Raw genomic sequence first — 14,609 nt, forward strand, 5'->3', positions numbered from 1 at the left:
AAGTTTAAAATAACCACAATATCAAAGGGTCTAAGATATGCCCAACACATCTTGTATATCTTGCTTTTATGTAAATAATCGAGGTAAGTTAAAAAAAAATGTTTAATAAATGTTTTTTTTTTGTGGAGCTAGGGGAAACCATTAAAACTGGAGCTTGGGAAAAGGAAAGATTGTGATCCAGTTTACTTATGTTTGAAAAAGAAGTTTTAAATGTCCATTAAAAATTAGGAATTAGGTAATGCTAAAGCTATTTTCAAATGGAACCTAGCTTTACTTATTTTTGCTCAAACTTAGCAAACATTGAGAGAATTGGCCAGTGTCCTCAAGAACTTCAAGATATGGAAGTCAGAATAAAGATGCTTAGTTGATTGCCACTCTTAATTTGAAGAAAAGATGCAACTCTGGTGGGCAATATGTTTGCTTTGTGCATGACTTAGCAGCCTCGTTGTTGACGCTTGATTCATAGTGAATGTCGCCAGAAAAAACTCGTCACTTGTGTGTCGCTCCATAAAGTACAGCCGTTAGCTGGATGCCATTGTTAATCTTGATCAAACTTGAAATACAAAGTTACAGGACTGTGCAGCATTTTGGGTTTCTAGGCTGTGTACAGTAATCGTAATAATGTTGCTTCTCACTTTCTGGATGTTTTGTCCTTACCCCGGCACCTCATTTCTTTATTTCACCGATTTTTCCTATCTATAGATGCTACTTCTTCGGGGCTATGGAGTGCCGTTGGGAAACGGGACTTGACAAATTTTCTTTCCCCTTACGTTTAGGGAATACGGGGAGACTTGGCACAACGGGGGCCGTCTGCTCCACAAGCAAAACGTCTTCGATGACTTCCAGTCTGCCGCAGAGTACCTGATCAAGAACAAGTACACCTCCAAGGACAAGTGAGTTTGTTACTTATGTAGTCTGTTGTTTGCATGTATCGTCCGTTGCTTGCTTGTATGCTCTGTCACTTGTATAGTAACTCTATAGTCTGTTGCTTGAATAGTTAGCTTGTACAGTTTGTTATTGAATATTGGCTTGTACAATCTGCTGCTTCAATACTTCCTTGCCTTGTATAGTTTGTTGTTCGTGTGGTTGCTTGTACAGTCTGTAGCTTGTATAGTTTCTTGTACTATCCATTGCTTGCATAGTTACTTGCTTTGTTTGTTGCCTGTATAGTTTGCTGCTTGAATAGTTGCTTCAAAGTCTGTCTCTGTTTCTTGTATAGTCACTTGTACAGTCTGTTGCTCATATAGTTGCTTGTACAGTCTGCTGCTTATAAAGTCTGCGTTCAATTGTTTTGTAACCCCACTCCTTACGTCGTTGTATAGTTCCTTGTACAGTCTGTTGCTTGTATTGCTTATACAGCTTCTTCCTTTTGTAGTTGCCTGTGCAGTCTGTTGCATGTACAGTTGCTTTCACAGATAAGAGATAAACCAAAGAGATAAACATTTTAATTGCAGTAAAGCTCTAGCAAAAGTTGTTGGCAGGTTGCGGTAGGCCCACCCACGGGATGTAGACAGTTGGGACAGCAAATTAGGGGAATTCGTTGTAAATGTGATAGAAGACTCCGTGTACATGAATAAAAATATTGCTAGGATTTCCACGGCAGTTCCTAAGAAGTGTAATAAGCGACGTTTACGCAGTTCAAGGCAGTCCAAACTTCTGTCACACTTCAATGACTGTCTGCGCAGCGATTTCGGCAACAGTTTTTTACGCTTGTTCTCCGGCGGTATGTTGCTGTAGTTGCGCCGCAATCGGTTTAACCCTTTGCCGACTCATTGTTTTCTTCGAGGAATGTAGAGCAAAACTTTATTTTAAACAGTCATTTTGCAATAAAAAACGACGAAAACATTTCCTCGACTTCCAGTTGTCATATCTTGCTCTCAATCAGGACTTCTGGTCCGAGTCCCACTGACATGCAGACGCCAAAGTTGACGGAACGCTTGCAGGATTTTCATCGTTTTCATCACTCCTGTCACTGCCCATCAAACTATCGTCCGATTCCTAAAAATCGGAAAGGCCAAAGGATTCGTCTTCTCATACGCCCGAGCATTAATCCCTTTCAAAGGGAAGGTTTTGTAACTCTTCGTCGGCTAAAACGGACCTCCGTGCCAAAGCCATGTTTTAGCGCAAACGCTCATGAGTGACTGTGTTTTTTTTTTCTTAGCTAAATGGAGCATTCTCTCTCTGTCAAACAGCAAAACAAACGAGCAGACTACCGAAGGTAAATGGAGCAACAGGGGTGGTTTTGCCATCTGCCAGAGAGCACGCTAAACAAGCTCCGAAACTGAAACGAGAGTCACGCTCGTGGTCGGGCTTTATGGTCCGTAAGGGGTGGCACGAGCGACACTCCTTATTACACTGTAGGCAAGGGGTTGTTAACTTGAGGCCGGTGTCTTTGGTGCAGGCTGGTCATTCAGGGCGGTTCCAACGGTGGACTCCTGGTGGCTGCGTGTGCCAATCAACGTCCGGATCTTTACAAGTGTGTCATCTCTCAAGTCGGGTCAGTGCTCCATTTCTTTCTCTTCTCTGGCATGGACTGAATCGGCGTCTCCAAGTGCACGGCCGAGATGGTCGTAGCTTTGCAGGCGACAAAACAGGGACTGGTATGCCTGCATTTTTTGCGATACTACGAGAATGGAGGGGCAGTCCTTGCCTCTAAAGAGCAAACCCTGCCGCATTGCCCTCTAAGGTCGCGGCCGGATTTTGAGGTGACGTAGTCGCCGACAGGGTGAGGATGGTGGGGCGCGTTTTTCGAACGCTTGTCCTCCGGGACAGGTTGTGTACCTTCCGCCTTGATTTGGCTGTGCATGCTCGAGGTAAACGAAACTTTAAAGCATTGTTGAAGCTAGGAAGCTTGCACTGAAGGTGGGACAACTGGTGCTCCTTCCTTCCGTTCTCGCTGTGTCGGCGACTACGGGCTAGGACAACAAGGGACGTGTACTGTACTATCATTTTTCTTTTGGTACAAGAGTGGCATGTTATAAGAAATCATATGTGGTTCTTCATTGCTGACCTTTTGCTCCAGTTTGCATGAAGCTGGCGTCGTTGCACATTGTGCTGATGAGAGGTGCAGCAAAGGGTTTTAATTTATGTTTTTACGAATACTGTAAACAACTTAATTTTTGCGGGCTCAAATTTTCGTGAATCGGGCCGAAGCTGTAAATTTGAAATGATTCGCGGGTTCTAATTTTCGCGAATCGAGTGTAGCTCCCGTAGCGTTCACATATTGCCCAAATTGTTCGCGGGACGTATTTTTCGCAAATTGTAGGCGACTCGCGAAATTCGCGAAAATTAGGTTTCCGCAAAAATTTAGTCGTTTACAGTATACGAAGTCACCTGTGCACTTCAGAACATCCCAAAGTTCTATAATGTCCACATATTTGTCTCACTTCTATATAAAGCGCACTATTAAAGGTTCATATGCCCGCCCCCCCCCTTTGACGTTTTCTGCATAAGAAACTACATTTGTAGTTTCTAATGCCTAGCAGATGAAATTACACAAAATTCGCAAGTTGTGGGCAACCTGCATTGCATACAACCTGCATTGCATGTCGTATCACGCGCATGCCTCTTTGCGTGCAACCTAAGTGACTCGCAGCTCACAAGTTTCAAATTGCGAGTTGCGTGCGGTTTGTGATTTCCACTTTGGCAGCCGGGCGATCCAAAAACAGGTGTCTATTCCTTTCGTTTGAAACCCCGTAAATTTATGTGCGGACGACATACTTTCGGTTTAAGGACTTTTAATCCTTATTGCAGCGTGATGGACATGTTGCGCTTCCACAAGTTCACCATCGGCTACGCGTGGACATCCGACTACGGGAGCTCAGACGACGAGAAGATGTTCCAGTATCTTCACAAGTGAGTCTCTTTTTCCCTCTCACCTTCGTTCCCCACAACCGCAAGCAAACGCCGCCGACCAACTTATTCGCCGGATTCTCGTTTCTTCAGTTTCTTTATGGTGCCTGAAACGCGTCCCGAACTGCCATGTTTTACGCATACTACTCAAAAAAAAAGGTCGCTCGATTTCTGCTCGACAACGTTGCAGAATAGCCCTACCGCCGTCTGCCGCTGTCCTGGCAGCGGTGTAGCGGCGGAGGTGCATGCGGCAGACGACCGTCCTGCTATAGGTCACTCTTTGGCGCAACAGTTAACGGAAGCTTTTGCAGTCGGGAGTTGGGACGCTGCGACAACAGTGGCACTTGAGTTCGCTCTTTTCTTTTGCCGGAACTTCTACTACCGCCAAGATTGCAGCATCCGACGTATAGAGCAGCGTCCTAACTGCTGGCCGCAGAAGCCTCTGTTGAAATACTACCGTGTCCTAACGCTATATTTTACGTTTCTGGTGGGTCGCAGGGTAGCAGAGCTTGGGAAGTGCCGGGTTACGACATTTTCTACTACGTGGTAAAGGCATTTCAAAAGAAGAATTTCTACCGTACCGGTACTTTAAGTGCCAGCATTGTACAACTACCACAACTGCCTTGCTCTAAGAAAAGCTAGCGGTAGGCTCTCGGCGTCACTACCGCATACATTTGAGGAACCCAAAGATTTCCCAGAGTCCCTCGGGGTTCCCCGCGCTTACGAGGTCCTTCCCATCCCCAAATAAAGCGTTCTCGCAGCTTAAGCGCCATCTTAGAAGATCCGAGCCATCCGCCGACGCGTGGCCACTCGTCGAAACACCTGTAGTCAATGCCGAGAGAGAACGGCGGGGCGCGTCCTTCGAACGCCCGACCTCCTTCGTTGGTTTGGCGCGCTGAATCCTCAAATTTGACTTCAACACCAAAATGTGTTGTCCCAAAGCGTCAATAAATAGGGTGGGCAAATACAGTCGACCCTTGTTAATTCAAAATCTCTTAATTCAAACTTTCGGATAATTCAAACTAACGTCCAGGTCCCCGTCTGTGCGTCTCTATGGGAAGAAACTCCTGATAATTCAAACTTTGCTTTATTCAAACAAATTTTCGGCCCCCCTCGAGTTTGAATTAATGAGAGTTGACGTAGCAAGCTTTGAAATCGAATACGAATTGAGTAGTTGTGGCGGCAAATCGAATATCAACATGAACCGAGCAATTTCTGAATAGTTTCTAAATACTGGGTAGACTGTTTATAAAGAAAGAGTAAGCTGCCTAGAAGATTACAGTCTATTGTCAACATGGTTTTCTAGAAATTGTTGTAAGAGCAGAAAGCTGAGTGAAAATGACTACCATAAAATACCGGGCAAGTGCTCACTCAAAGTTTAGAGTTAATCGCAAAAAAATGGGGGATGGGCACTTGTCTGGTCATCAATTTTACATATCAATGTTCTGTGCATATTTTCTCAGATCTTACAATTTGGGTAGGGGCGCTTAGTGTGGTATGGGCGGATGCACGCAGTGATGTGATTGCTGCGCCATTTGCGCCAAACTGCGCCAAGGGGCGAACCCTGCTACATCCTGCTACAAAGATGAATTTTGGTCGTCTTTCAAAACCGAAACTAAACTGAGTACCGTAACTTAGCATGCATGAGCTAGGTAGCGCAAGCGGCCGCCCAACAAAAAGTACCCTGTATCAATCGTCCATCCGGTATAGTTTTTCCCGCCACCTCTCGTTTCACCAAGGAGGTTAGAAGTACTAGGAGAGGGCACGTTGCAATATTGGTGAAGCCTAGTCATAAAAAGTTTAAACGATTTTGTGCCCAGCGTGACCGCAGATCTCTCTGGCGATTGGTGCGCATGACATGTCACGTGTGAGATGGATGGTTGATTGTAGAAGGACTCCTTGCAGGCTTGCGCGCGCTCCGTCCGGTAGGTTTTATCAGGTCGAAGGCTAGACTGTGGTGTATTCTAGTAGCCTACAGTAAGACGAAGGCTAGCTACGGTCACGTGATGTGGTCACGTTGGCATGGTGAGTGAGGAGAGTAAGGAGGGAAATGAGAAAGTGGCGAGGCGTCAAGGGACAACACCTCCTGCAAGGGAGCATGGCTTGTGGAGGCTACGCGGCCGACGTCATGCCCTCTCCTACCGTTCTATTCTCCATGCGTTTCACGCGCTCGTCGTTCATGTGTCTCGTCTACACCGTGGTCTCGTCTCGCGTCTTTTTAAAAACAATTTCAACGATAGACGTGGGCGTGTGTTGACGCTTCTGTGCTTCAGTCGTTGTACAAAGCGCTCCAAGTACATTTTTGACCCTGACTCGCGATGTATTGTTTTGACCTGACTCGTTCAGGTTCTTTTTCTCTGTGTGTTTAGCTTGTACCTCGCCTGCCAGCCTGGCAAGCACTTGCCGCTGGACTGTTTTTTGTCGTATGCTGCACAATTACATTTTTCATACAATTTTGGGAACCAATTGGCGACGGAGCGGAGTGGCATGGTGTCTGTTTCGATCGAACAGCCATCTCCGCTCGCGCGACGAAGCACGTGCAAATGCAAGCCTGCCGAAGTTGCCCTCATGTGCATGCGAACATGACTGCACGACAGAGGCACCAGCCGGGACACTTGCAACCCATTGTTTTACGTTTGGTTACTTTTGACGAATATCTGGCACGTCGGGAACCAGTTAAACGGTGGCAAGCCGTTTTTCGGAATCGCTCGGCAACGGCCACAGCACTGTTCACTTGTGGGATGTCTCAATGTCTCTTTGGAGACATTGAAAGTGGGAATTCATTACTAGTTAAAGGCAAAGCGAGGCTTGCAGCAGCCTTGTACTAAACAGTTTCAAAAAGAAAAAAGAAAAGCTCCTTTGTCTTGTGTACAATTTCGCATTACACTGCAGCAGTTACGTGTTTCATCAGTCGGAGACTGCTTCCATTTATTATATAACTACGGTAGGTCAACCTACTAGCATATTTACTAATAGACCAGCTTATTTACTAATAACGTGTTCATTTTCAATCAAATTTTAATATGTGCAGTTTGGTTCTTATTTATCAATAGCGGTACATATATATGTATAATTTAACTGAAGCATTGCAAAATGTGTCATGTCATTGGCATTTCAGTTACATGTTGAAAGACACCCAGGTGGTTGAACTTGACCATAATTTGTTTATTGCGGCGAGTGAAGTGCCCTTTCTTCGTCCAGCACTTAAAACAAATATTTTTATTTTTCTAAGAATATCTGCTCCAAAAACCACTTTTGCTGCTCCGAAACACTGTTCTGGCTGCTCCAAATGCAACTTTTGTTGCTCCAAAACACTGTTCTACCTACTCCAAAGGCCACTTTTGCTGCTCCAAAACACCGTTTTGGCTGCTCCAAAAGGTGCTCCAAAACGGCTTCGGCCAATCACATCACTGTGCACGGTATTCTACGGTAGAGTTGAATGGTAGGATTAAGTAAAGACAAAAACTAAAACAATGGGTAAGTTTGCCGTCTTGAGGTTGCCATCCCCCTCAAGATGGCAACTTACCCATTGTTTTAGTTTTTGTCTTTACAACACACGAGGCACCTGGATGAACTGACGCCGGAGCGGTCGAAAGACTTCAAGACTTCACTGCGCTTTTTTTTCTCTAAAAACTTCCCAGTACTAGCTGGGCCTATGGGGAAAAGTGTAGCGACGTTTTGCAGCCAAATAGCAGGTGCATGGAAGTCCATGGCACATAGCAGTGTAGCGACGTTTTGCAGCCAAATAGCAGGTGCATGGAAGTCCATGGCACATGGAAGTTCATGGCCCCAAAGTGTTCCAACAATTCGGAAATTATTTTTAAAAAATATTTGGAACTGTGATAAATTGCTAATAGATGAATATGATATTGAATTGAACAAGGTGATTTTCGATTCACTATTTGAAAATTATGAACGTCCACAGACCCGTATTGATCATAGAATTGAAAGCTGCATTGCCAAGAGGTGCAACGAAGAGGTTCTTAATTTGTGTTTTTATGTTTGTACAAAATCACCTGCATACTTTAGGAAGCCTTAATATTCTGAATTGTCCTCGTTCTGTATGCGTATATCTCTGTCTTTCTTATAAAACGTGTAATGAACAATTCAAATGCCTCCCCTCTACATTAGCAATTATACTTAATGTATACAGTCAAACCCGTTTATAACGAACAGCAGGAAACGCTGCGATCAGTTTGATATAGCAAGTAATTCGATATAGCAAAAAAAAATATTTACAACGAGCTTCCCCGATGCGTTCGTTTAAGGTGAGAGCTTTTCTTTTTTTCTCCTCTCTTTGCTTCCCCCTTGTAACAACACGCTGGAAATTTTTTTTTTTTTTTGCATGCGTTTTTGTTTTTTTTTAGCTCATCTTCCCTTCTGAATCGCTTCTCTTCGTGGGCAACCGCTTTGGGATGACAAGTTTTTTTGTTTTTTTCCTGCGCAAGCGTACAGATTGATTTTTTTAGCTTTTTCCCCTTCTGAATCGCTTCGCTTCTCTTCGCTCAATTTTGTTCACCACTCGAGCTTTGGGAATTTTCTTTCTTTCCTACTTTTTTGGAGGTGAAGCGAAGGGAGAGGCTAGAAGACGATTGTTTGCGCGTTTTTGGAAGCATTACCGGGGGGAAGAATTTGATATAGCCAATATGTTGTTCGTTATAAAAAATACTTTTTACATTAATTTGTATTTAAATTTACCGTGAGTTCGATATCGACAATAATTCGCTGTACGTGGGTTCGTTCTAAACGGGTTTCACTGTAGCTGATGGAATAGCCAAAAACGCAATTCCCAAGTTGCAGGCTGAACACAACCTGCATTGTATGCAACCTGTATTGTTTGCAAACAGCATAAAACACACACTCCATGGCACACATTTTTTCGAATTGCATGTTGTACACGGTTTTTCATTTTCTTATTGGCGGCGTGTGCATGAGGGTGCTGCTACATCAAGAGATGGGCATTTCATTTTTGTTTGCTTATTTTCTGGACTATAAGTCTCACTTCCATATATTGAGCCATTTTCGCTGAAAAGATTGTGTGTAAGTCGCACCTTTGTGTAAGGCGCACCTCTTTGCATGGTTCGCGCTATGCAGTTTTTTTTATGTGTGTCAGTGTCGCAAAATTGGAGTTGCACACATACCGTCTGACGCCCAACAATGTTGACGTTTTGACTTGCGAGAAATGCCCTTAGCTCGGCGCCGTTTGGCAGGGGCAATCATGTGTTGCGCAGCATAAGGACATAAAACATGCGAATTGAGAAGGCGGTCGGCTTTATTCAGTCGTACACATGCTGGGCAAACGAAAGCTTAATGTGCCACAATTTTGTGAACAAAGCTTTGACTAAGGAGACAACACTAGCATCAACGCTCAAGCAGATAGATAAATCTTGACATACTTCTGACTTTATTTTACATGTAGCAATGTGGCTTGAGCACGACAGAGAAACATTTCATAAAACGGAAACTAAGACATGAGAAAAATTTCTGCAATATGCAGCCCACCTTCCTTTCAGTGCTACTGGATTGAAGCGAAAGAATATGGAATCATGGCTGAATTACGCACCGTCAATCACATGATGCTGAAGCTTTGTTATCACTACCTTGCCTATCTACATTAATCCTCTTTGGCAGAACCGTCAAATTCCTCGCTTTTCGAGGCAGTCTCGAAGAGTGCAACTATCCCTGGATCTAGTGCGATTGGCTCCACTTCATCGTCTTCGAACCCGCTGCTATAGCCTGTTCCAGCTGCACTGTTGGCACTGCTCTCAGGCACAGATTCTATGAGGCCAGCTTTCTTGAAACCTGCGGCTACAGTGGCTCTGGAGATGGAGTTTCAGGCTTCACTGACCCATTAGGCCACTTCACCAAATGATGTGTGCCTGATACGCCTGGTTTTAGTGAAACTGTGTTTGCCGTCTGTCTTACACGTCTCCCACAAACGTCGCAGGATAGCTTTGAAGTTGCAGTTTACGGCCATGTTTAGTGGATGCAGCATCTTTGACAGCCCTCAACCTGAATTTCGCCGTATAGCTTTTCCGTGCTTTCGGTGGCGGCATGTTCGTACGATGCCGATACAAAATGGGAACACAGGGAACACAAAGGTAAATTTGGCAAATGCGATAATGTGGCGACAGGATAGGCCAGGGGTGGTTCTCGGAAGTTGAGGAGGATGGCAGAGCCTCCTGGAAGGGATAACACCAGCTATGGCTACATAGTTACGGTGCCTTACGAAAGATGGTGTGCGGTGCAACAAAAAATAGCGTTACACCCTGAAATTAAAATAAAAGACCACCCGCATATAAGTTGCATAGTCGTATAAAATGCACCGAGAAAGATGGTAAAAAAATGTGACTTATACACCAAAAAATATGGTACTCGAAATGATGCAATTATTTCAAGCTAACCAGATATTCAAGAATAGATCTGAAAGCACTACAGTTGGTGTCAAGGCATGCTTGCACACTTGCAACCGAGTAGGACTGGCTGAGACGGGACCAATTTTAAAGGGACAGTCAAGTGGTTTTTGAGTTCGTGTTTTGATAATGACTGCTGAATTTAGACGCCTTAAGTATCCCTAAAAACCAAAAAGTATAGTCATACGGTGATTATTTCTTTAATAAAAATGTAATTGAAGGCCGCCAAACCTCGGATCCATTCGAAAACGAAACCACTCTCATTGGTCGTCGCACGCTTATCAAAAGGATCTCGGGCCAATGGCGTTGGACGACGTTCCGTCGCGCAGTGATCCCGAGGTAGCCAAGGTAGCCGCATCGGCCGAACCTCCTTCCTTGTCATTCGAGCTTCGATCATGGCGGAGTTCTCTACGCTCGAGGACCTGACGCCGTTAGAGGTTGAAGTTCTTCGGCGAACAGCCGACCTGGGGATGATTTCCTATGACGCCACTCCGACGTGCGATGTGGACGATAGCAGCGCCGGCAGCGCTTCGGAGTCATGTTCGGGTTCCGAGGACGACGAAACGCAGACCTTTTCCGGCGTTCTTCGATTTGCGGTCGGGGCAAGTCGTAACCAAACCAACGTTTGACATCGCAGCGTTACCTCTGGTACGTGATGTCAAACGATGTCGCCACGTTGACTTTCGCCTCGGGAGAACGGGGAAAAGGCTGGTTCAGACATGTGCAACGAGCGCGTACCGACGACTGCGTCCGTTGCAACCGGAGCGACCGGAACGACCGCACTGCGCCGCGCGTACACACACCTGCAACCACTACAACAAGCGCAGCGGGTCGTCAGCACGGCGACCGCTTCTGTACGCCGCCGTCAGCTGTGTCAGCGGCCCCTCTAAAAAAGGGGACGCACTGCTACTCAATGCCGTAACAGAATATAGACAGACAGTTTTCTAGTCTAAAGCTTTATTATTTTTTTTTTTGATAGGCTTGCAGGGTACAGCGAATGAAAAAAATAAAATAAAAAGATGCAGCGCCGTCTTGGACGATCACGACTCTAATACACGACATTGCAATAGTACAAATATCGCTACACGCCTTTTCTACGATTATAAAAGACAATGTAATCTTAGCAGCGATATAGCAACGTAGAAATATGATTTCGTGATCAGATAGACGTTGCGAGCGTTCAAGATTGCTAACACTAATCACTTTTCTCCGGTGATGAAAACGCGTGAAAATTCGTATCCTTTATACGGTACGCGCCAGTAAAACCTTGAACTTGAGCACACGCATGAAATGCGCCAAATCAGAAATCCGGGCGATGTTCGAGGACACAAATGCTTAGAAAGCACCACTGTAGTCGAAGTAAACAAACACGACGGCACGGGCGTTTCTGCTATCTTGAGAGTGCCGCCACGACATCGCCGCACGAGTAGGTGGATGTTCCCTTCTAGTACGTGCTGGGTTATCATAGCGAAACACGACGAAAATTCACAGTCAAGGATAGCGCTTTTAGGCGGAACGATCAGCTTTCACCAGGCCGTCCATTCCGACGATCACCACCGACGCCAAGTTTGCGGATAGAAGGAGCCGGCCTGCAACGCGCGGAGATACGTGCGCTTCCGCGCATCCCTGAGGAACGGGAAATTCACCCCCCACGGAGGAAGGCAAATAGAAAACGTAGTCCCTTGTTTGTGAAACGATAATTGCGCTATCGCATATTCTGAACTAGAAATATTTTACGTCTTGTGAAATTATCATGCACAACATATTTAAATGCACTGAAAATTGTTTTTTTAGCGAAACTTTAAAAAGACCGCCAAAATTTTCAAACATACGATAATTTCATTGGTTCTCGCAAGTACAGAAAAGAGTCCGCACGTATTTTATTCCTGCGTGATTAATAGGCGTTTCTGCCTTCTAAAACTGAAGATACTCATTCACTGACACTTCCTTAACACCATCGCACCAAAAAGTAGCTTCTCCAAAAACCGCTTGAGTGTCCCTTTAAGCCTCTTGCGACGGCTTAGGACCTGCTACGCAGCAGCGCATTTGATCCTAAGTCGTCGTAAGAGGCTTGGAAACCGGTCTTGTCTCAGCTGGTCCTACTCCATTGCAAGTCTGTGAACGGGCCTTAAAAGCTCAGATGAAACTCCTCCCTCCTTTTTCCACTTTAGCAGGGTGGACTCTGGAGAAAAGGTTATCTCCTCTCCAGTGTTCGCTCTGCTAGAGTGGAGAGGGGTGGTAGGTGCTTCCTCTGAACTCTAGAAATGTCACCGACTATAGTTCTGCTCACAGTTTCGATGAACAAAGCTCATTGAAACTACTACCCTATCGTTAATCGGACGGTCGGAGCCCGCACCGTCCAGTTGGGGATACGGTAGCAGTAATATATGACTCTAGAACTCCTTCCCGGTTGTTTAACTTGCGATTCAACTGATTTTACTACTATACCACTGCGCGTCCAGTGTTGCGCTGCTTCGCCTTTCCGTACAATGGCAGACGAAGACAATTGTGGTGAGTTGTCTGCGAAGCGAGGAAACGAAGGAGAGACGGTGCCAAAACAAAGAGCAAGGAGTGCCATTTAGAAGTAGGCAGTTCTTTGCAAGGGCGACGATGGCGCTGTCCACGACGTGCGACTCGGCACTTCTAACACCGACAGGTACCCCTTGTCAACCATCTGAAACTGGGTTCAGTATTGATGAAGGAGGATCGAGAGATTACGGCGGGTACGCCATGAAAAGATTGATCAGTGCCAACGAACGTTGCACACCGAACTGAGCTGCTGTAAGAAAAAACAAATGCGAGCTCAAATACCTTTTTATTTTTCTCGTCTATGCAGGTTTGCTGTTCCAATATGTGGAAACAAAGAAATTGGCAGCGTTAATGCATGAAGCGCAGTACTTGAGGAGCAATCGTCTAAAACTACAGCCGAACCTGGATATATTGAATTCAAAGATATCGCAAAATAGTTTGATATATCGATAATTTGATATACAAAAATATGTTAACTTGAGCTCCAGTTGAAATTTCCGCACGTCTCTGATAATACCGTAGGCTGCGACAAACGGGACCTTACCAAATAGAGCCGCTAAGAGCCACTAAATACAGTAAAGCTTAGTTGGTGAAGATCACAAACACCGCCTCATTTAGGCGACGGTGTTTGTGATCGTTTTTGGCGGGTCATTTCCACACAGCGCCAGCAACAAAACACAAAAATAATTTTAAAAAACAGTAGAACGCAAAAAAAAAAAATTACAAAAAAAAGGCAAAAAAGTTCATGATGACTTTTTTATTTATTTTTTTATTTTGGGGCTAAGGAGTCGCGCAGCGACAGTGGTGTTTGGGGAAAGAGTGCACGCTACCATTCTAACAGTGGGCACTCCCTGTGCCCTTCCGCTTGCTTTTGCCATCCACCATTTTTTTTTTTACAATTGTTTTTTTGCTGTGCATCCCCGTGCACATCCCCGTGTGCATATGCTGGCTTGGCGGTCTGCAAGCCCCACAACGTGAGCTATGTGCTCGCCACGGGACCAAATCCAACCTCGGGAGAATCGACGAGCGGCCGTCGTTTGTTCGCTATATCAAGTGTCCCCGCCATGGGAGTTTGAAACAAAAAAAATATGCTCCTGTACTATTACATGGGATTTTCAAGGGGATGTTTGGACTGTTCCATATAAGCAATAATTCGAAATACCCGGGTGTGATATAACCGAGCTCGACTGCATTTAGAAGAGATTAAACCATTGTTTTGGGTTATGAAGCGCCTTTATTTGTATCGAATTCCCTGATACATTGAGCAGGGAAATTAAATTGGTGTATAGGTCTGTGACGTCACGTCATGCGACATGAAATTTCCCACTAAATATAACGAAGCTGAATTGGTGTATAGGCCACGTGATGTCGGTTCACACCGCATCAAATTTCCCGCCGACTTTGCATGGAAACTTAATTGGTGTATAGATCATGTGATGTCAGCTCACGTGGCACCGGTTGACGTCGCGCAACCTTTAGCTTCCCCACTAAATTTAGCGGGAAATGCAAAAATGGTTGAACGGACCAAATTTCGGGATTGCGAGTTTTTATTGAAAAGCATTTCATGCTTTAAAAGTTGGGAATAAATGCATTTGTCTCCGATTGTTCAGTATCTGATTTGATATTTGAAGCTCTCTGCTCGCATTCGATTCGTAATCGTAAAGTTCAATGTTCGCGAGCCGCCTGCTTTCTTTTGCCCGAAACCCCGAGTCACATGGCATCAGTTGACGTCACACGACCCAAACAGCAATTCAGTCTCCCCCCTAAATTTAGCGGGAAATGCAGAAATGGACGAACGGACAAAATTTTGGGATT

At 45.0% G+C, this 14,609-nt stretch overlaps 1 protein-coding gene across 1 annotated transcript in view; it reads left to right on the plus strand.

Moving 5' to 3' along the window:
- Window positions 1-14,609, plus strand: part of LOC8028269 (prolyl endopeptidase) — a 59,238-nt gene that overhangs the window by 38,620 nt on the left and 6,009 nt on the right. Inside the window, exons 14-16 of the mRNA XM_040211126.3 lie at window positions 777-893; window positions 2,402-2,497; window positions 3,754-3,855. Coding sequence (XP_040067060.1) covers window positions 777-893; window positions 2,402-2,497; window positions 3,754-3,855 — 315 coding nt within the window. The remainder of the gene's footprint in view (window positions 1-776; window positions 894-2,401; window positions 2,498-3,753; window positions 3,856-14,609) is intronic.

This window comes from Ixodes scapularis, unplaced genomic scaffold (assembly GCF_016920785.2).
Source record: "Ixodes scapularis isolate PalLabHiFi unplaced genomic scaffold, ASM1692078v2 PGA_scaffold13__105_contigs__length_92229423, whole genome shotgun sequence".
Classification (NCBI taxonomy): domain Eukaryota; kingdom Metazoa; phylum Arthropoda; class Arachnida; order Ixodida; family Ixodidae; genus Ixodes; species Ixodes scapularis.